The following is a 23,088-nucleotide window of genomic DNA, read 5'->3' on the forward strand; positions in this document are numbered from 1 at the left end:
TTATGCCAAAATCAGGAACACGTTAATCGTTACTGGGATTTAGATCGTCATTCGTTACTTCGTGTGGTGGCGGAGCTTCCACAGATTCAGTCATATTAGCAAGTGGTGGAGGCCAACAGGTAGATGAGGGAAAGGAGAGGCAGGAGGAGCAGAGACCCGAGGCGGCCGCCGGTGAGTGTCAGGTGAACTGAACTTCAGGTAAGAAGTTATGACCTGCAGTCTGTCTGGGTCAGATATGAACCAAGTTTAGGTGGAGTTTATTTTCGTTGTGCTGACTTTTTCGTACTGTGTGCTAGCTAGCATGATGGAGTTTCTATACAGCTGGGTGGTGCTATGATGTTACTGATGTTGAACTTTATTTTGTTTATAAGGTTAATTATTAGAGTTGCCAACCATCCCCTAAACAATGGAATCGTCTCCTATTCAAAGAAAATACTACGAGTTTCGTATTGAGGTGAAAAGGAACGGTTTGTCCCGGACTTCAGCTACAATGAAAAAGACACAAAGCTGGATTTATTCTGTGTCTTTGCTGCACAGCTGCCTCTTCTTCTCTCATTCTCTCCCCCTCCCTCTCCTGTTTCTACTTCAATCATAAAACTGATCAATGATCAGCTGATCGGCTTTTCTCTCTTGTTTGTTTATCGCCCACTTTGTACCAGAAAGAGTAAACCAGTGGATGTCGCCATAAGCAACAGCAGCACGTTTAAGCTTGATCAGCTGTTGTGAGAATTTATTTAATATTAATTTCTAGTATCAGCTGATGTTTGTTGGAGCCACAGCCGTAAAAGCTGCTGGTCATGATATCGGTTTGGTTATCTGGTGAGAGGGAAACATGAAGATGAAACCAGGAGATGTCCTTACTGAATCATCAGAGCTGTGATGGAGAAACAGGTTTACCTTTTAGGTAACATGAATGAGTTGAAGAGAAGTTATGAACTGTTTCTGAGAGACAAATAACACCAGGATCCTTTTCTAAGTAGCTGACAGCTGGTAACTGTGCAGGGGCGGCTCTAGCAAAGTGTTGCCAGGGGGTCAGGTAGGGCATTAACAGGGAGAGGGGGGCACAAAGAAATACTTTTCTTTCTTATTCTCATTTAAAATGCCTAGCTTTTAAAAAATAATTATCTGAGTCTTACAACAAATAAGTGATAGATTGATGCATATATACCATCAAAACGGTGTACATCACTGTCACAACAGTGTTTCTTTTCATTCAAAGGAATTATTTTTCCTATAATGGTGGGTCGGTCTCTAGTCAAAACGCGCGGACCAATTTTTTTGTCCCAGTCCAGCTCTGTATGCAGCTCATTTGCACTCTGGTGTTACCCACATCTTCCTGTTTGGAAGGCAGAATTTCCGAGTTCTGAGTACAATCAAAAGCACCACGACTGCAGTTTTTGTGTTGGATGTAAAAAGCGCGCATGATGCTGTGACGTAGGCTAGAATCATGGGGCGGTCAACGACGGTCCAGGCGTGGGTTTTCTCTCGTGGAAATATGCACATTATCTTTTCCTTTCTATTGGTAGGTGGCACAGTGCACTTGTGGCAAGTAAGCAAGCTAGAAGACTGGCAAAGTTATGGAAGAAACACATTAACAAGAGAATTCTGAGTAAAACCAAAGTTACTTTCCCTAGTAACTAGTTACTTTGAAAGTAACGAGTAACTTGAAGTAACTGAGTTACTTTTGAGAGAAGTAACTAGTAATGTAACTAAGTTACTAATTTAAAGTAACTTACCCAACACTGCTTGTTAATGATATAAAAGGCTCCCCCACCAGCATCAACAGATTTACTCACAGACTCATGCCTCTGCAACACTTTATTAATAAGTCGTAGTACTATAAATCCATCCCAGAGAGACTTTTTTTTTTATCTGCGGTAAAAATAACTTTTGTGTAGACATGTGTATTTCTTAATTTTAAGTGAGATTTTAAATGCCCAACTTTTACGTGTAATCCTTACATTGTGGTCACCTTGTGGTAACAAGGCCGAACTGACTGCAATTTATGGAAAACGAACGTTACAAAAAAACCCCCAAATCATGTCAAATTTAGCAGTAAGAGCAGGTAAAAACACTTCTTGTTTTGTGAGTCAGTTACAACCTCAATGTGCTGGCCTGAATTCCTTCTTTCCTTTTGCACATCAGTGGAAAAGCACCACACTGATCGAGGAGAGGAGGGAGGGGGAAAGCAGAGGTGGGTTAAAAAAGACCTCTGTGTCCAGGCTTTGGCCTGCAGCCAGGCAGCGGCAGCAGAGACGTGTCAGACCTGGTAAACCAGGGAGGCACACTCCTTAAAGTCTAGAAAAAACTTGAGCTAATATCTTCTTTTAATCCCTGCAAGACACTATTATAGTTGTAAAACAGTGGAAAATACAGCCTTATACAAGCTTTGCACGTGGACTTTAAGCTGAGCCTTGGAGATTGAAGGAGGACTTTGACTCAGAAGTCGCTTTATAAAGCAGAGGAGAGGAGAAAGGAGGTTATTTCATCCAGCAGAGCGAAAACAAGAACAAGGCTGTGGCCATGTGGAGGACAGTTGGAACACTACTGCTAATACTACATACTGGTAAGACTGGCTTTTTAAAGCTAAATATGCTGTAAATGTATGAAAGAAGGTGCAACCGTTTTTCTTTTATATGAAAGATCTTTGATCCTGTGTTGGATCTTATTGAGTGTCCATGTACAGAAAAACAATTTTACTTTTAGATTTGAATATTCTTAAGACTCTTAAGATTTAAATAATTTGGCAAAAAAAAAAAATTAACCAAAAATGATTAAGAAACCATAATGACAAACTGTGCACAACAACGTTACTTACAAAAGGTTTAAAAAGTAGGACATTTACCTTGTACTGGTGCCTTTTGTATTATTACAGTTATTTCTGGTTACATCTTTACTAACTGATGACCAATAAAAGTGAAGCTATTTCTATGAATAATCCCCTATTCTGGAGGAATAACACTGTTCAGTCCTTATTGCTGTACCACAGAGAAAAATATCTGAGAAAATGAATGTCGTGTGTGCAGTAAAAATATGCTTCCTTTCCCATTTAGTAAATTATTTTGCAACCCTTTTTAGATCCCAGCTCCCATGTTAGGAATAGCAGTGCTGAAGCAGAATGTAATTTTTGTAAATCAGGTGGTGTAACAGTTTAATGCCAGAATAACTCCCTCTGTCTCTCCCTCAGTGTTTGGCCAAAGCACAATCAAATGGTGCACCATCTCACAGAACGAGCAGAGGAAATGTCAGGCCATGTCTCAGGCTTTCAGCACAGCCTCCATCCGTCCTTCCCTCAGCTGCGTCAATGCAGCGTCAGTGGAGGACTGCGGTCAGAAACTACAGGTAAGATTGAACTGGTAGGAAATCAAACTTGAAGCTTCCTTGGACCCAGAAAATTTGAAGATTGTTTATTTCAGTCATGTGGGACCAACAAGGACCCATTAAAGTTGATTAAATGCTCCGAGTACCATAAAGTACAGTCAGACTTCAGATAACAACATAAACCATGAACCAATAACTTGGTGATCTGTTATCAGCACAATGCACACTTTGTGTTTCTTTTTTTATGACAACCACAGACTGGGAGCTTCATGTTTATTTTAAAACCTTCATTGGTAAAGACTTGTTGTTGTTTCAAATATTTCTTCATTAGTTATCATCTTTGCAATGTTTGAGTTAATGAGTCATCCATTACTGCTGACGCCCTATGTCCTGTGTTTCACTATCATTAATATTTTTGTCTGCAGAGAAAGGAAGCTGATGCCCTGTCCATGTCTGCCAAAGACATCTACAACTTGGGGAAAACAGCTTCGTTTAAGATGGCTGGCAGTGAATCACAGGCTGGCTGTAAGACCCCAAATCAGTGAATTACAATTAAGGAGAAGTGATGAAGCTAGCGGGTTCTTAGCTTAGCTGAGCGCAGCATAAGTACAGGAACATGACAAAGTTTTTAAAAAAGGCCTTCGATCACTGCATGCTTGTTTAAATAATACAGAATAACTAGAAATGTCTAAATAAATAAAATAAATATTCTAACAACTGTTTCTTTGGCCATAGACAGACTACAATCAACTAACAAAACAATGAAAACAAAAGACACCCTGTTTCAGTTTTAAGGTTTTACATATTGGAACATTTAAATACAACCTCTAATGCAGTGGTTCTCAAACTGTGGTACGTGGGCTCCCTCTAGTGGTATACAGGAAGTCTCCAAAAACATTTTAAGATTAAATAATATACTATTTTCTGATTGAGGGATTTCTGAAAATTTTAAACCTACAGCTTTGCTGTCACTTCCAACATAAATGAAGACAAAACTAAACAGCAGTGACATTTGTAGGGTTATTAAAGTTGGACTAGCGGGTATATAATGATGTGCTATGTGGTGGCTAGCAACAGAGCTATGGTTAGCATAGTATAAACGCATTAGCACAGTGAAGCTGGAGGATGAACGCTAACTTTTTCAACTTGATAAATGTTAACGCGAGGGTTCCCGATGGTTAGGGACAAATGCAGTTGTATGGCAGGATGCTGTAAACGGACCAGTCAGGAGACTAGTGAGGTTATCTATTCACAATATGACAAGTAGATATTGCACCTTGGTATTAAATAAATAAATAAATTAATTAATTAATTAATAAAAAAAAAAACGAACCTAAAATGCAGTACACCCCATGATTCAGTGAACCACGTTTAGCAGCAACAACTGAACATAATCACTTTCTGTATAACTTTATCAGGCTCTCACATCACTGGGGAGAATTTCGGTCCACTCCCTTTTCCAGAGCTACTTCAGATAATTGAGATTTGCACTCATTAATTTGTACACAGCTCTCTTAAGGTCGTGACAGAGCATTTCAATCAGGCTGAGGTTTGGACTTTGAATGGGCCTTTGCCACACCTTGATCACTTTTTCAGACATTCTGTTGTAAATTTGCTGCTAAGGCACAGATCACTGTCCATAGTATATGGCCGATTCCATGACTGCAATAGGTCTGAACGGCGTACTGCGCCCTGCAGTATTTGACAAATATTGTGTACGTTATGGCCAAACATCTCCAGGTTGGTCTTGTCTGTCTAAAGGACACTGATCCAGAAGCCTTGTGATTTTGTTCAGATGCAGCTTTGCAAATCCTAAGCTGTGCCTTATTCTTTTTTAGAGGAAAGAGGTTTTCTCCTGGCAACCCTTCAAACAATCTGTACTTGTTTAGTCTTTTTCTAATTGTGCTAATTCTAATGAACTTCTGAAATTAACATGGCAACTGAGGCCTGCCAGCCCGTGATCACTCCTGAGGCGTAATATAATGACCATTTGTCAAGTTCCTGAGGGACGTGAAAGGTGACCCTCCACGTTCTTATGCTATGCGACAGGTTAAGGATGAAATCCAGTAGAATGACACTCCAACCATGTATTCAAGCCCTAACCCCAACCTTATCCCTAAGGTTAACCAGCACTTTAATGACGTTGGATAGTGTTTTCCAAAGCGATTTAAGTATAACAAAAGTACATGTGTGGATTCATTCCAAACGATTCTCATGTTTCCTCATTTTTAAGATCTTGTAACCTAGGGACGTGTTGGGTGCCCGGAAGAGTAATATATCGAGGATTTGTCATGTACTGTAAAATGTTACGCTTTGGGAGTGAGAGTGTGTTGTTTTTGCAGTTCGTCTGAGCATCACACATTCTGGGGAGAATTTGCTGGGGTACCCACAGTTGGGAAAATTGTGTCAAAACTGATGCTTTTATAGAGATGCTCACACTTACTGATGATCAATTAATCGAATGTATTTGATAAGGAACACCTGGCTGCTACTCACCCTCTAAAAACACCATACTGCTTCTGCGGGAATTAAGAGTTTCTCACACTATTTCTGAGTTTTGGCTCAGTTTGTAAGGGTTAGTTAATTTGTTGCTAATGAAACAAGAGTAGCTTGATTTCTCATAAAAAGCAAGCACATAGGCCTAAATAAACAGCATTACATATGAATAATGTTTTATTCATATGTAAAGGTTTTACTATTATTACATAGTAAAACTCATCTTTTGTCACTCTTGAAGCTTTTATGACATTTTAAGCTTTTATGACTCTTCAAAAAGGATTATCTTCTGAACTCAGCGGAGAATATATCTCATTTGCTCTTTATATCATGTCTTTCTATTGAGTTTATATCTTCTGGCTTATCTCTACTAACATTAATGCACAGTGTTTCATAGAGATAGCAAATGACCAAGTCAGCCATTATGTTTACCTAGGATAAGTGTGTTACATTATGACTGCTGTTAATCCCAACAATAATTGTACATGTGGGATATTTCAAAACTGATGTGGTAAACTATACTTTGATCCCAGATATCTTTTGGTCTCTTCAGTGTCAACATGTCAGACACCATTTGTGGGTCTAGATTTATCAGTCTCATACAGCGGTTGCTAATACCTGTGCTTTTTTGCTTCAGCTGTCACCACCTACCATGCAGTTGCTGTAGTGACGAAAAAAAACTCTGGCATCAATATCCACAACCTGGCAGGAAAGAAGAGCTGCCACACCGGGATAGGTCGCACTGCTGGGTGGAACATGCCCATAGGGTACTTGATAGACCAAGGCTACATGTCCGTGATGGGCTGCAACATCCCACAGGGTATGAATGACATGTTTGAGTTTTGAATATTTAGTCATTTTAGACAGAATACAACATGACAGGAACACAGTACAGCTAGCAGAGAATAACATGAGTTAAGTTTGTTTTATGGAGTAATCTTGAACAGGTGAGTACGGAGGTACAAGACGAAGTGACCAGGACAACACAGCCTACAATTATTTTCACAGCTACATAGAACTTATTAATAAATGATCAGATGATAGCGAATATATATATTTATATATACACTAAAGGAACATTGTGTCATTTTAACTGGAAGTTGAACCTGCAGTAAAAAAATACCCGCATAGGAAGGTTATCATGATTAACATAGTGATGTGTGTTTTTAAAGTAAAAGCCTCCAAATGGTTGTATAAATCAGCGGTCCCCAACCTTTTTTGCGCCACAGACCGGTTTATGCCCGACAATATTTTCACGGACCGGCATTTAAGGTGTCGTGGATAAATACAACAAAATAAAACTAGTACCGGTACCGAAAAAAAAAGAGATATTCATAACACACGTGAAAAGACCGAGGAAAACCGAGTTAACGATAAAAAGGATAACAGGGACAGTGAGAAAGGGCACTTAAAAAGAGAAAAAAGAAAAATCTCCTGGATCACCTGTTGAGAGAAAAAGAAGAGAAAACAAGCAAAAAAAAAAAAACCAGAGCAACATACTAAACACAACACCATCGCATTAATCTAGCTAAGTATAAACAGCAGTAAATACTAAATATTGAATGTTGTTGTGCAGCAAGCAGGACCGACAGCACACAGTGTTTATTTTGGTACTTCGGTGTATGAACTCTACAGGAAAAATATTAAAATGATAATGCTAATAAAACTAACTGAGATTGCCTGCTGAACATTCAAAGTAAACTTTACACACTTCTCAAAATACATATTCTTACAGAATAATGTAATACACCGGTTGCATGTCACAGTAACATTTCGTTGCATGTGTGTGTGTTTGCATATTAGGTGTTGCAAATTTCTTCAATGCCAGTTGTATCCCTGGAGCTACCCAAGGTGAGCCCCAGTCTCTATGTCAGCTGTGCATAGGAGATGAAAGTGGGCAGCACAAATGTGAGATGAGCAGCAATGAGAGGTACTACAGCTACGAAGGAGCTTTCAGGTAAACCCACATTCACACTCATTACACTCTTACACAGAAGATACACAGTTAGGTATGAGTCCAGTATATCTGTTAATTTGTTTCTATTTCACAACAATCTTGGTCTCTGTAGGTGTTTGGCTGAAGGTGCTGGAGATGTGGCCTTCATCAAAGACACAACTGTAGGGGAGAACACTGACGGTAAAGTCATAGTTAGTGAAGGGTAGACAGACATTAGTTGGTTATTATAGTAATTAGTTTCCTACTAAGCCGGTTTTATCATTCAGGATGTAACTTAACCAGGTGCTTCTTCACCAGGTCGTGGTCCAACCTGGGCAAAAGATCTGAAGTCCTCAGACTATGAACTGCTGTGTCCTGATGGCACTAGAGCTCCTGTTACTCAGTGGAGCCGGTGCAACCTGGTCCCTGTCCCATCTCGTGGTGTTGTGGTCAGAAATGACATCAGTCCCTCTGTGGTGTTTAACATGCTGATGGAAGGCCTGGTAGGTCCAAACAAACCCTCCTTAGGAACATTCAGACATTAATGGCACATCAGTAGCACCTCAGTAAGCCAAGGGGTTATTTTTCTGCATTGTGAAAGTCAGAGCCTTCCCCCCCCCCACCTACACAGTATGAATAACCATTAAAAATGTAAACAAAAAAACATTAATATCATTATTAAAGATGGTCACTAAATGTAAAGTTAAACAAACTCAGGCTACTGAACCTATTTGATTTTATAATCGGTTGAATACTACTACTACTACTACTAATAATAATATTAAATTGTATTTGCACTTTTCAAAACTAGTGTTACAAGGTTCTGCTGTCCAAACATTTTAAGTCAATTAAAAATCTTCACTAAAATTTGAAGGTGTGATTCAAATGTGAACAACTTAAAATTAATATTAATAGCAACTCCTAAAATAAAAAGATGGAATTAAACATCATATATTCAAATAAACACACACATTTATGTACACATTTATGTACACATACCTAAAATTACAATATTCCTCCGGAGGTAGTAGCAAGCCTGGGTGACCTTGTTTGTGTCTCTCAAAGGTGAGATTAGAATTGAAAATCAATTAAACCTGTGCTGTGCTGCCATATGTTCCACTTACTGTCTGGTTACGTGCTTGTCAGTTGTACAGATGGCTAGTTAAGCCTGAATCAATCTCCAATAATAATTTTGGAAGAGTGTGTTCTTCGACCATCTGAAGCACCTCGGTTTAACTGTACTTATGCTACTGACAGCAAATTACCAGCTTCAGTGCTAAAAGCACGAGTAATGGCAAAAGCTCTGTGATATTAATAAAACTCCACAATAGTCACCAGTTTAGCCTTGGTGTGAGATTGCTTACATTTCTTATTGCATATAGAGTGTGTGGGTGTGTTAGTGTAGTTAAGAGTTCAAACTGGAGGTTGGCTGTGAGCTGAAAATGTAAGACTTCACTCAAGTCTGTGTTAGAGGCCAACTGAAATAATAGCTTAGAAACACTGGCATATGGTTTATATACATGTGAACATATGGTTACCACTTGGCTTTCAAGTTGTCAAGTTTGGAATAAAGTGTAAAAGTATTTTAAGATATGGCAGGATTTAACCATCTTAACCTTTACATGTGATAATGCCTTCCATGTTTTATTTGAATAACACTCTAGTCATAGTACTCCAGTGTTAATTGACACTGACCTCCTGTTTGCAGCAAAAGTCAAACTTCCCCATGTTTTCATCGGCGGATTATGGAGACGGAACTGTGCTTTTCTCTAATCTCGCCACCACCTTTAAGGCAGCTAACTCAGATGAACCCAAGAAGTGGATGGGTAATAGGTACCATAATGCTTTGAAGGCCATGGACTGTGATCCCAAAGGTGAACAATCTTTTATTAAACACTTCGGATCATTCCTTAACTTGCTTTAAAACCTATTTAACTGTCTTTACAACCTACAACTACCTCCCATGTCAGATATCCCAAATGCCCTGCGGTGGTGTGTGATATCCAGCGGTGAGCAGCAGAAATGTGCTGACATGAGCGTGGCCTTCCAGAGTAAAGGGCTAACTCCAAACATTAACTGTGTCTACGGGGACTCTGTGACTGACTGTATGAAGAAAATCAAGGTAACAGAAATCTCCCTACTGGTTCTTAGTCCCTAAAACGACAATAACTCAGATCATTGCATTCAGTTCCCTACAAACACGTCACGTAATGCAAGTGTTGCATTTACCTACTGCATAAAATGATATTGCCTGACTGAAAACCTTCACAGAGATATTGCCTAACATTTAGCTTTACTGAAATAGCAAACATGACTGTGTGGGCCCACAGTAGACAGCAAACCCACCCCTGTTCTACAGCCCACAGCAGTTTTGCCTTTTGGGGCAAAACTGCTATATTAAGGATACATAATACTCACATGTACATTGTCTTGTTACCTCACAACTAGCATGCACTTACGAATATATGTAAATATGTTACTTACTTATCTCAGACAGCTATTATACATCAGCCTGCAGAATACTTTTGTAGAAATGATATAAAAAATGCTTTATTCTAGCAGTTCTGGTATCTTTACTCCAGCGTTTCCTTGTCATGTGTTTATAGAACAAAGATGCCGACGCCATCACTCTGGATGGAGGTTATATCTACACTGCAGGCAAAGACTATGGCTTGGTCCCAGCTACTGGCGAGAGCTACACAGGTAAAAACACAGAGACTCCAAAATACAGTCACAGTGGTCTGGTTTCACAGACGAGAAGCAATCATGCAGGTGGGGTTTTTTTCTTTTCTTTCTCCAGACGACCATGATGGTTCCTCATACTACGCAGTTGCAGTGGTGAAAAAGAGCAGTTCTGACATTCGTAACCTAGACGACCTGCGTGGCCGTCGCTCCTGTCACACCGGATATGGCCGCACAGCTGGCTGGAACATTCCCGTAGCAGTTCTGATGGAGAGAGGTCTGATCAGCCCACAACAATGTCAGATACCCCAAGGTCAGTTTGGTGTGTGTGTGTGTGTGTGTGTGTGTGTGTGTGTGTGTGTGTGTGTGTGTGTGTGTGTGTGTGTGTGTGTGTGTGTGTGTGTGTGTGTGTGTGTGTTGTAGAAGTATGAGCTGATGTGGTCAGGAGGCAAATATAGAAAACTGTGAGCTTTGATAGCAGAGGCTGTAATAAAACTGTGTTATTTTTAGTTTCTCCAGTTCATTACAACCCTGATTAAGTTTTTTAAATTTTAGGCACATTTATGGTCAAACTGTAACACCAGTGGAATGATCAAACACTGCTGTTGCTCTCTCTTTTACCTCAGATAGAGCCTAAATTGTCAGGGCAGTCTCTAAATTTGCATTTTATGTTTCCCATGATGCTTAGCTGTTGGAGACTTCTTTGAAAAGTGCTGTGTACCAGGTGCGAATCAAGCCGGTTTCCCCAGCAGCCTGTGTGAACTCTGTGTGGGAGACGAATCAGGACAGAACAAATGCGAGAAAGGAAAAGACCTTTATGATGGCTACGACGGCGCCTTCAGGTACTAAAAACCCACCCCAAGCCCACTGCACCGCATCAAGAAGTCTGGATTCATTCACTGAAGGAAGACATTTTTTACCCTCTTCTGTACAAACACTGCATTTCTTTAAGTCAGCATTTGTTAAAGCAGCTTTGAGCAATATTTTGCCCTGACAGTGTATCAAATAATTTAAGAGGATGTTGTTAAAATATTTTCTAATATAGCAGAAACAAGGTTTTGTCCTGTTTAAAGGAGATTTTCCTTCCCACTGTCGCCAAGTGCTTGCATATAGGTGGTTGTCAGGTTATTGGAAGGTCTTTACCTTTCAATTTTCAGCAGTGGAAATTTCATACAGATCCAAATCACAGAAGCATTTCTGATATATTTGTGTATATGGGAAACATGCCACAGCTCCTCCAAATTATAAAGTATAAATTCTATTGAAGATTAATGCACTCACGCAACACTTGCATGTGTTTGTTTATCCGGTCGTTTCAGGTGTGTGGCAAAAGGAGAGGGAGACGTGGCGTTCGTCAAGCATTCTACTGTCCTCGAAAACACTGACGGTAAGACGAGTAACACCGGACTTTGAGATGCTCACCTTTAAACGTCTCCTATTTTAGGGAGAATAAAAAAAACAAACAAAAAAAACATGTTTACATTAAAGTCAGTCATCTGAATTGTGTTGTGTAGGTCTGCTGCCTTCAGATTTCCAGCTGCTCTGTCAGTCTGAAGGTAAAGCCGAGGTAACGCATTATAAATACTGCAACCTGGGCAGAGTCCCTTCCCACGCTGTAATGGTACGCCCAGACATGAACATCCATGCTATCTATGGACTTTTGGACCAAGCACAGGTAATGCTGTTCATCTGAATGTTCTTTGTGAGAGTCAGAGATCCTTCAGAATAAGAGTTTGGGGATTTTTGGCAGTATGTTCAAGGATGCTCTGAGGTCTGAGAATTCAAACTGGGCATCCAAAAGCATGAATTACTCTGTCAAGCATGATTTTCCCATGAAATTTTTATATCCATGTGTTTCTTTGCAGACATATTTTGGCAGTGACACAGGTACTGCTTTCAAGATGTTTGACTCACAGGTGTACAAAGGTACAGATCTTATTTTCAAAGACTCCACTGTGCGTCTCGTGGGTGTTGCTGACAGAAAGACCTACCAGGAGTGGCTGGGCCAGGTCTACTTGGACTCGCTGGTTGACTTGGAGTGCAGCTCATCGAATGCAGGTAAAGCCAACATGCTAACCTATGTATGTCAAGTCTGAAGCTCCAGGCACTAGCCTAGTGTAACATAAAGACTGGAAATGGGGAAACTAGTAGAAGTATGGCATGCTCACACAAGAGTTTAAGACAGATGATGGAAAATGAAATGAAACAATGCAGCGGCCTCTTTAAGTTGAAATGCCAGAGTGCAGTTGTCCTAAATTTCTGTCTTAAAGTTTGCAAGGAATAAAAAAATGTGTGCTTTGTATCTGATACAAAAAGTTCCACTGATGGACAAAAATAAACAGATTGAAGACAATGGAGATCTAGAGTTGAAGAAAACTTGTTCCAACTTAAATTTGACTAAAAGCCGGCCATCTGTCTCGGGGATTGCTTCATTAACATAAAAATAAATCTCATGTACAGCCTCGCTAATACTTCTTGATCTCTCTCCTTTTCCAGTGGCGTCCTCTGTGTGGCTGCTGCCAACTGCCTTGTTCAGCTTCATGCTGACCAACTACTGGATGTAACGACAGCATGACAGGCCTACACGGCTACTCTTTTCCCCACTCCTTTCCCCTTTTTTGTTTTTCTGTATGCTCTCCTTTCTGAGACACAACTGTCACTTCTTTTCCTTTTTTTTTCATTCACCTCTTTTCACCACATTAATGTCCAGGCTTTAATTCTTCTGATTGCTGTCCACTCAACCCCCGCCACCATAAATGCATTCACTGCCCTGGGAGCCCTTTGCCTTTCTGTATTTGCCTGATTGTATGTTAATTAAACACACGAGAGGACGGCATGTCGGAGCTGCCTTCGGATGTGAGATGTAGTAGTGCTGATGCACAACGCTTCCTGTTTTTGTGGCAGAGGTATGAGTAAGCTACCAGTCGACTGTCAGCCAAATAGGGGAACGTGCTGCTGCCGCTTTGTTTACTAAAGGTGAGCTGCCATATCAGTGCATGTGCTGCCATCTGTTACTGTAAGTGGGTAATGCAGCACCGTCTCTCCAAATCTGGCTTTGCAAAGAAAGCGCAGTCTGACTTTTAAGCTCACGTGTGAGCCGTTAAAGATTTAAAACTGTCCTGACCTATCCAGTTATAACTGGATTCACACCGACTTTTTAGTTTCCCAAGGTTTCCTGTGAGTCCACAAGTCAGATTGCTGCTTTGCTGCCACTTGCACTGTAAATACTGCATACGAGCACAGCCTTTTTCTTGCTCCAGGCTGTTTCTACTGTAAGCTAATACCATATCAGTGAAAATGGACTAGTGTGACCTGCACACAGAGCTGTGCTGCGAATGTGTAATGACAAGCAACTCCATGTGCGTCCGTAGGCTGTCTGCTTCATGTATACTCCTCAAATGTTTAAATTTTAAGTCCTTAAATGATGCGATCAAGCCTGCACCAGTGCAGTGAAATCTGTTTTTTTCTCATTATTGATTGTAATCTGATGCATTTGATCGGGAACAGCAGTGTCAGCAGACAATACATGTTCCACCATCCAGCCATTTTCTGCACATTTTGCAGTTTATCCGTTTTTTCACAGATGGAGTGAATAAAACCAGCACAACCTGTCAGGTTCCAACAACTTTGGGGAGAACATGAAGGAGACACCCTGTGGTTTGTGTCGGAGGGTGAATGCGAATTTGTTTTTCTGGATGGTTGAAGTGACAGAGGAGTGTTGGTGCAAGACTTGTTTGGGTCATTTGGACTTTAAAACCTTGAAAAAATTGTTTAATTTCAATTTTTGTAGGTCTAGTCTGGTTAGGAAGGGGTTTGATTTTCCTTTAATCATTCCAGAGTGTGATCGCATGTCTTCCAACCCAAACAGCTCACTTACTCTCTCTTTAACAATGACTGTTTTTGCTCAGGTTCACTGTACCTGTTGGATGCTGCTGCTGCTTGATGCTATTTCCTGTTGTTAACATGCTGATTGGATGTGAATTTTTCCTATGTTAAGAGATTTATTTTTATATGAAGTTCAGGTGCCATATCAGTGTATATGTACTGACTCATGTTGTCAGAAACCAATGCCTTCTCTTTCTGTGGATAAGACATGTATTTCTATGTGAAATGATGGAACATGTGACTAATATTTAGTTGCCAGGCCAGTGTGTCTGCACAAGTATTTCTAAATAAAGCTCTTTCTAATGAAATAAAGCTCTTTACTGCAAAATGCACTCTGTAGAGCCTTCTTTAAAATTGTCCAGTGTTGGTTTTTTTTTCACTTTTCTGTAGGTGTTTCAAATTCTCTCTCCATGAGGATCTTTTTTGTGGCCACTTTATTAGGCACAACTGTTCAACACTGTTCAACACAAATATCTAACCGACTAATCACATCACCGTAACTCAGTGCAATTAAACATGAGGGAGGTGACCTGTTCAGGTTTAAACTGAGCATCAGATTTGGGAAGAAAGTTGATTTAAGTGACTTTTTGGTGCCAGACGGGCTGGTCTGAGTCTTTAGAGGCTGCTGATCTGCTGAGAGTTTTCCACACAACTATTTCTAGAATATAGAGAGAATGATCTAAAAGTATCCAGTTGGCAGCAGTTCTCTGGGTAAAAATATTTTTATTATTCAGGGGACAATAATTCTTCAGGCTGATGGAAGGGAGCAGAAAGAAAATAACTACTTTTTACAACCAACATTTGCAGCAGAGCATCTCTAAACAGATTACACATCAAACTTTGAAGCAGGTGGGCTATGCCAGCAGAAAACCAAATTGGGTGCCCCTCCTGTCCACTGAGATCAGGACAACCCCCCCCCCTCCAAAAAAAACAAACAAACCCAATAATCAATTAGAAAACAATGCCTGGTCTGGTGAGTCCAAAAATCTGCTGTGACATTCAGACGACAGGGTCCAAATTTGGTATAAACAATATGAAATTATGGATCCTTCCTGCCCTTATATCAAAGGTTCAGGGTGATGGTGGCGGAACGATATTGGGAGTTTTTTGTGTGTGTGTGTGTGTGTGTGTGTGGGGGGGGGGGGGGTTCTTTTTACACTTTGGGCCCTTTAGGACAAACTGACCATTGCTTCAATGCCACAGCCTACCTGAGAATTGTTACTGACTGCATCTTCTGATGGCTGCTTCCAGCAGGATCAAAGACCATGTCACAAAGATCAGATCACCTCAAACTGGTTTGTTGAACGTGATGGTGAGGTCACTATACTCAAATGAGCTCCACAGTCATCAGATCTCAATCCAATGGACAACTTCTGCCTCATGCTACCAGTAGCAGCTAAATGTAAAACTAGTGAAAGAAAAAAAAATAAAACAAAAAGGGGAAACAATGTCAGTGGCCTCCACCTGTAAAATTCCTACTCTTTTGGGGATAATTAGAGGGGCAGCAATAAGACTATTTCATTGACACCAAGGTAGCTGAAACTATAAAACCCTTCTGCTACTAAACTGACCAAATCAATATCCCTGAAGTTTAATCAACTAATGCTGTACACCAATTAAAAAGTGTTCCTTTACTAAGAAGTTATTTTCATTTGGTAGCAAGTGTGCTTTCCCTGATATGACCAGATTCCTACTGTAAAACTCACCCATTGATTATGAGGTATAAAGTTTCTGGGCAATTGCACATATTTGTAATTGCGTCTCTGTACACCACAGCAGTTTAATACAATCAAGATGGGATTTAGGTGCAGACTATCAGCAGTTTTGAATTATAATATTTATTGATTGAGTCACATCTAAAAGGTCTTTTTACACAGCACATCTCACTTAATATGAATACTTTTTTATTCTAGAAACACAGAGCCAGAAAAGGCTCTTTGGCAGGATGATGTGTTACGGACAAATGATTGCACAGTTCGCTACAAGGGATGAATGTCAAGAAGACCTCATCAGAAGCCAATCTAAATCTTCTAAACAAAATGTTTTACTTAAACACAGCGTCCACGTCACCATCAGAAGTTTGTGGGAGGTAAAGAGCACACTTCAAGCTCCCACGTGTTTTCAGAAGTTTAAAAAGACATTGATTTTTCTAACCACAGTTTGTTATAAACTGACTTTGCAGATTGCAAGTACAGACATTACCGACCACCTGAGCGCACCCTGATGGTGATGGTTCACCAGCACGCCGTCTCTGTCCCATGCTGACACAATGTGCTCACACAATAGTTCTATTTAGTTCAAGCAGCAGCGTTTCGGTCACATCCCACAACCAGCTTGTCTTCTTCACTTCTTCACCTGCCTGGATCCGTCCTTCCAGCCTGACTTCACCTCATTCACAAACGTGTCTCTGACTCTCTTGAGGCGGCCACTGATCTCTCCCAGATCCCCGGGCACTTTGCTGGCCTCGTCCCGGACCTGCCGTAGCGTCTGGGAGCGCAAGGCCCGGTCCGAGGCGTCCCGTCCGGCTATCTGAGCCTTGGTGATAGCATAAGCTGTGATCTGAGCCGCCCTGCGAATCGGTCGAGACTCCGCCAACTTCTCAACGACGTGAAGGTTGTTGACGAGCGACGCTAACAGGCGAGCGAGCATTGTGGCAACTGGCTGTTAGCTTCTCCGTGTTCTCCCCGTGGGTTTCAGCCCTGTAAAGCCCACATACAAACCCATTATTGACCCTCGAAGTGTCGAGTACGTGGAGATGCAAGTTTAAGTACACAGAGAGAACTAGACGTACGTACCTCAGCTGAAGCAGGTGACCACTGAGTGACAGTGGGTGACGTAACGCAGACTGTGGGAGGGATGAGGCTAAAGTCGGTTTCGTGCTCGTCGTTCAGTGTTTCTTAAAGAAACAGGATCATCAAACGACTGTTTTCTTGGATTTAAAATGTTTCCATTAAAATTCAATTAATTGCATTTCACAGAACTGAAAGCAGTTTAAACAGTTTGCCATATGTGAACTTGGTTTTTGACTGTTAATGTGGACAGAGACTTGGCTCAGGGTTTCCTCTGCTGTCTTCCAGGGTAAATACGGCCATTCATACCACAACAAAATAAATACGCAGTTTACTTTAATATCCTATTTTTAAGATTTAAGACACACTTTTACTTTAATTTGTAATAAATAATTTTTAATAGAAAAAAATGTTCAGCGTCAAAACATACAAGACATTCCAGATGCATAATATTAAATTTCTAAGGCATAACAAGTAAAGTAAATATTTCACAAATTTAAAAGGATGTAACTTGATTTAAGACGGTTGCTAGGATTTACAAGGCTGAATGACACATTCAAATTGGAGAATTACAGCCTTAGTCCTTAGACTATTTTCTTTACATTTCTGCTTTAAAAAAACAAGAACAACAACAAAACTGTCAATAACAGTAAACTACCGTCTTTAGAAAACAAAAAGACATATTTATATATATATTATGTATAAGTGACAAGAAAAAGGGAACTTAGTCCCACACGGTACCGACCAGAATCAACCAATGTGAATCCAACTTCAGGTAATTTTTCCGGACGGGTTTTGTAGTAACACCACCCGGTAAACGACATCCGGTCGTATCTTACGTATATCCGCTTTCAAGAGCAGATTTCCTGCTCGTTTCTCATTTTGCTTCCCCCCATTTTTTGCTCGCTGGTCTTTTAGCTTCACTCTCGTCAGACTCGGTACTGCAGCCATGCGGGTGTACGTGCTGTTCGCGGTGGCGGTGCTCTCCCTGAGCCCGGCGGCGGTGAGTGGAGCCGAGAAGAAGAAGCTGCAGATCGGCATCAAGAAGCGAGTGGACAACTGCCCCATCAAATCCCGCAAAGGAGACGTGCTGAATATGCACTACACCGGAAAGCTGGAGGACGGCACCGAATTTGACAGTAGCATTCCCCGCGACAGGCCTTTCACCTTCACCCTGGGCACCGGCCAGGTGATCAAAGGCTGGGACCAGGGCCTGCTGGGCATGTGCGAGGGCGAGAAGAGGAAGCTGGTCATCCCCGCTGAGCTGGGCTACGGAGACCGGGGAGCCCCTCCAAAGATCCCCGGCGGAGCGACGCTGATCTTCGAAGTGGAGCTGCTGAGCATCGAGAGGAGATCCGAGCTCTGACGAAGAAGAAGGACAGCTTTGAGAACGGTAAGATGTTAACACACCAGCCTGAGGGGCAAACAAAGTCTGCAGAAAGGATTGCTGCTTTCAGTGGTCATTCACCTAAAAGTGGCCCAGATAACATTTTCATAAGTTCAGATCCAGCTAGAAAACAACGTGCAGAGATTTTGGTAAAAGAAATAGCCTGACGGCGAGGTAGCTTCTGCATTTTTAGACGTTTGTAAGCATTAATATCCTTAAAGCAAAAACACAGAGCTATATAACTAATGTAACTTATACATATGAAAAATCTTCGCGATTTGCTTAGGGGATGATGTCCTTGGACACACACTGACTGGGTTTTGTTTTGTTTTTTTACCCCGACTATAACAATATGCTCTTTAACTTTATTTTTCCAGGTTCCAGGAGATGCTGCGGCATTAAGTGGAGACCAAGTGACACCTGATGAAGATTAAAAGGCAAATGTGAAAGAAGAGTCAGCAAAGCTCCTGTTTTCCTTCTACCAGCTTTGCTTTTTATGCTCTGATTCATTGAATTGAAATTGAGAAGATGCAAGAACTGGCTGTTTGTACCAGCTAAACTCTAGAGTGAGGGTTGACAGGAGCAGCTATGTCCTGTATCCTGACTGTGCTGTGCCGTCTCTTCATCTCATTTCATTTTAATTTTCTGTAAGCGGGTTTATTCACATCTGCACACTGTTTTTGTTATTTGGGGGGTTTTGTTCAGAAAATAATTTAGTGTGAAGTGGGAGTCGGGTCAGACTAGGATCATTTTTTTCACTGTAAGAATTTGAATTCTGTAATAAAATGTTTGTTAGTACTTTTCTTGTTTTGAGTTCTTTATTTTTTTTACTACTTGAAATAAAAGGACTGTGCATATATTTTTTAGCTAACCCCCAGTTATTTCTATTTTAATTTCAAGCAGACTTGCAATTGTTTTTTATGGTCTTTAGCAGTAGTTCTGCAGGCTTTCTGAAAGTCTTACTAGCATCCTGTTGCAAACATGCAAATTTTGTTTGCGCTATTCTAATTGAAACTAGAAAACCCCAAAATGGAAGACTCTCAGTAGTATGCAGTGTTAATTCATCCTGACAGACAATGGAGCTAAAGGCATGCAAAATCCAAAAAAAGAGCTCTGAATGTCTGTTACGGAGCCTGGAGACTAGTTTGCCTATGAGAGCTCAGCTTCATAAAAACAATTAATAATAAGTTCTCTCTCTCACACACACACACACACACACACACACACACACACACACACACACACACACACACACACACACATTTTCTATTAACAAAATAATAGAAAAAAAAAAAGCTTGGAAAAAAAAAAGCAAAAGAAGGAAGGTAAAGTGGGGCACTGATCCTTTAGTAGCCAATAAGAATAAAAGTGCAGTAGCCAATAGCGTGGCACCACATCTCACACAACAGCTGCACCAGTGGTCATGTGACTATGAGTCAGTTTAATAGTAGCAAGCGTTCAGTCTTTTGGTGGATATATATATATATATATATATATATATATATATATATATATATATATATAAATAAAGACTTTTAAAACCGTAATATTAATTAGTTAAAATCTCTATTTTTGGCATAAAAGCCAAATTTGCTGTTTTATTTATTTATTTTGTTGACTTTGAGTTGGTGTGAACTTTCATTAAAATACATATTTTAGTATGATTTTAAATAAACAATTGAAGTTCATTCGTGATTATGCACTTGTGTAATAGAAACAGGACTCAAAATAGTATTTTAATGTTTTTATTAACATTTATTACATTTCTTTTTTAGGCTTTTGGGGTTTTGTGATTTATGCAAATAGCTCTTTAAACTGTCACAGACAGTCTGCCTGCTGGTAACAGTGACTGTATTTTGGCAATGATTGAATATCAACCGATGACTTTACAAATCACTGTACGTGTTTTCTACAGTCAGCAATACCAACAGGCGGCGCCATTAACGCGATCTAGAAGCTGCTGTACCCGGACTTTTTCAAAGGACGGACACATGAAACGGAAGCAACGTCGTCGCTTTTTTTTATTTTTATTCTTATAAACTTTATTTAACAAACAATTAGTATACAACATACGAACAGATGAAGTATACAAAACAACAGAACATGAACACACAAAGCCAGGGGTAAAAGAAAAAGGTAACAATTATAAGAATACACGCAAAAATTCACATACATAAATTTGTTTTGAGAGCCTTTTTGTTGGTGGAGTCTGATATTGATTGTATGTACATTTCCACATCCTTAAAATAATGACAGAAATATGGTGTTTTATTAGTAAACGTACATTTATGGATAAAAAATTTAGCTAAAAGTATTAACAAATTTATCAGAAAAAAACATTTATCATACTTCTTGGGGAACTTAAAGAAACAGAATAAAACATTTTCCCATCGTAAAGAAAACTCCCTAAAAATATGGACAGTAACAAACCTGCTACGTCGTCGCTTTTCCGGCATGCTCCTAGTTGGATGAGAAGGGTCCAAGAGCACCTGACTGCAGCCTGTTTTCATGAACAAATGTGCCATTAGTAATTTAATAATTCTAGGAATCAACTAGTCTGCTTACACTGACCATGTTGCCACTTTGTTTGCATTTTTTTTTTTTAAATCGTGCTTTATGGCAGATAAACACATGTTTCTTTCCTGACCCTGGTTTAAGTAAGAGAGCTGGATTAAGTGCTTCTGTGGGCGACATGGCACAAATATTCTCTAAACCACATTTTGCATTAGGATATGATTTATTGTTGGCATCAGAGGTGGAAAGTAACGAAGTACAAATACTTCATTACTGTACTTAAGTTTATTGCTTTATTGCTGTATTTTTTATTTTTTGTTGTTGCCTACTTTCTACTTCTACTTCTTACATTTTAGCATTTGTACTCCCTACATTTTCAAATCGGGGTCGTTACACTTGTTATTTAGTGGTCAGTTTGAAACGTATTTGTTTTTTGCTTGTTATTGAACAAATTTACTTGACTACTTTTCACTATCTGTAATATCAATGCACATTGTTCTGTATTGTACTGCATATTGTACTTTATTGAGGTCTCTCATTCTACCTGCATCAATGTTGTAAAGTTTGTTACAAAGAGATTTATATATTTACAAATACTTCTATTCTCTACTGCTTTTTTATTGCCTAGATTTTAGTTAGCCTTTATTAAACTGTATGTTATACACACATGTATAACATACAATACCACATTTATTTGGTGTGGTTATTTGAAATGAAAGTATCTTGTAAAGTATTTTTTTTAAATTAAGACTTTTCTCCCCAAATCTATTACATGCTAAGTGTAACATGTTATTTCTGCTAAAACCTGAACTGTTTTTTTTTTTGGGGGGGGGATGTGGAATTTGGGTCAGTTTCAAGCTGAAGCCAATGTTCGCTGTGCACAAGTTTAAGGTCTGTGGTGATATGACACAAGTGGTCAGAATTGGACTTCGATTGAGGCATCTAGAAATGGTAGCTGCACTGTAAGATATAAGTGAAGGATTTCTCCGTCATCAGTAGATAGAGTTTTCCTTCGAGACGTGGGCAGCGATAAGCAGAGTTTTGTCCTTTCCTTATAAGATTCCTAATTATTCAAAGTAACGCTCAGGTATGCCGTTCAGCAGGTTAGTTACGACGTCGGGAGCAGTTAGGAGAACAAAGTGATACAGAGACTGTTCAGGTTGCTCTCCCACAATCAACTCAAAGGTTTATTCATCAGACAACAGTTTATATAGAGGAAAAAGGTTCGTGTGTCAGCAGATTCTCAGTTCAAACCGGTACAGGCCAAATAAGGAAGCGTCTTCCTGCCCTCTGAGCAAAGAAGTATCCTTTGTATAGTTTATCAGTTCAGCTACAATTTATGATTATCCCAGCAAAATACACTCCTAGACACAGAATACAGAGTTCTTTCATTAGTGAATTCTGAAACAAACCACCTGGCCTTTAACAAGCTCTTTTCTAGGAGATAAAGAAGGGAAGATGGGAGTAAGGGAGTGATCTCTGTGGTGTTTTCGACCTTGGTACCAGCCTGTGATTCTTACACATTAATTCTTGGGTCACAGAGAAAGAGAAAAACAACTGGTAAATGGGCCTTATTGAGTAACAGTTTTCCTGTATAATATCACTATAAAACAATATCCTGTAAATGCTACTGTAACCCAGTGTTAATTTGGTTATCTAGCGGGAGGGGCTATGAGCTCACGTGGCTTGTAGCTGTGCCAGAGAGCAAGCTGGGGTGAGCTAGCGGGGAATATCGCCTTCTGCAGTAGCCTTGAAAAGGACTATTGTTCGTTCTCCTGCCAGGTAAAAATCTGTTTCGTATGTATATTATACTATTCCATGTGTTATCATGTGTTTGTTATGATGTGATGTGTAGTAATGGTTATTAAGGTGCTAATCGCTAATCGAGGCTAAGCTAGCAAGCTCGACAATTAGCCGCCATGCTAAGCGGACGTTGGTAGCCAAGTTCGTATGTCACTATAGGGCTATGAGCTCACGTGGCTTGTAGCTGTGCCAGAGAGCAAGCTGGGGTGAGCTAGCGGGGAATATCGCCTTCTGCAGTAGCCTTGAAAAGGACTATTGTTCGTTCTCCTGCCAGA

General features: G+C 40.1%; 3 protein-coding genes and 1 long non-coding RNA gene across 4 annotated transcripts; 2 read left to right on the top strand and 2 right to left on the bottom strand.

Moving 5' to 3' along the window:
- Nucleotides 1-1,722: 1,722 nt before the first annotated feature.
- On the top strand, nucleotides 1,723-14,648 carry meltf (melanotransferrin). The gene is made up of 16 exons (XM_026147482.2): nucleotides 1,723-2,566; nucleotides 3,188-3,342; nucleotides 3,747-3,846; nucleotides 6,455-6,637; nucleotides 7,621-7,774; nucleotides 7,887-7,954; nucleotides 8,072-8,256; nucleotides 9,462-9,627; nucleotides 9,724-9,875; nucleotides 10,360-10,456; nucleotides 10,554-10,748; nucleotides 11,124-11,277; nucleotides 11,755-11,822; nucleotides 11,950-12,110; nucleotides 12,301-12,493; nucleotides 12,932-14,648. The coding sequence occupies exons 1-16, from the start codon at nucleotides 2,524-2,526 to the stop codon at nucleotides 12,997-12,999; spliced, it is 2,142 nt and encodes a 713-aa protein (XP_026003267.1). The 5' UTR covers nucleotides 1,723-2,523; the 3' UTR covers nucleotides 13,000-14,648.
- Nucleotides 8,372-11,956, bottom strand: LOC145421312 (uncharacterized). The gene is made up of 2 exons (XR_013902648.1): nucleotides 11,717-11,956; nucleotides 8,372-10,699 (listed from the first exon to the last, which is right to left on the bottom strand). It is a non-coding gene; the product is annotated as an uncharacterized LOC145421312 (long non-coding RNA).
- Nucleotides 14,649-16,142: 1,494 nt separating the features above from the next.
- On the bottom strand, nucleotides 16,143-16,969 carry ncbp2as2 (NCBP2 antisense 2 (head to head)). Its single transcript, XM_026147484.2, has one exon. The coding sequence runs from the start codon at nucleotides 16,967-16,969 to the stop codon at nucleotides 16,664-16,666; it is 306 nt and encodes a 101-aa protein (XP_026003269.1). The 3' UTR covers nucleotides 16,143-16,663.
- A 519-nt stretch (nucleotides 16,970-17,488) lies between these two features.
- fkbp2 (FKBP prolyl isomerase 2) lies at nucleotides 17,489-19,294 on the top strand. The gene is made up of 2 exons (XM_026147483.2): nucleotides 17,489-18,502; nucleotides 18,874-19,294. The coding sequence occupies exon 1, from the start codon at nucleotides 18,059-18,061 to the stop codon at nucleotides 18,473-18,475; it is 417 nt and encodes a 138-aa protein (XP_026003268.1). The 5' UTR covers nucleotides 17,489-18,058; the 3' UTR covers nucleotides 18,476-18,502; nucleotides 18,874-19,294.
- The last annotated feature ends 3,794 nt before the right edge of the window (nucleotides 19,295-23,088 follow it).

The sequence above is a fragment of the Astatotilapia calliptera genome, chromosome 17, assembly GCF_964374335.1.
Source record: "Astatotilapia calliptera chromosome 17, fAstCal68.1, whole genome shotgun sequence".
In the NCBI taxonomy this organism is placed as follows: domain Eukaryota; kingdom Metazoa; phylum Chordata; class Actinopteri; order Cichliformes; family Cichlidae; genus Astatotilapia; species Astatotilapia calliptera.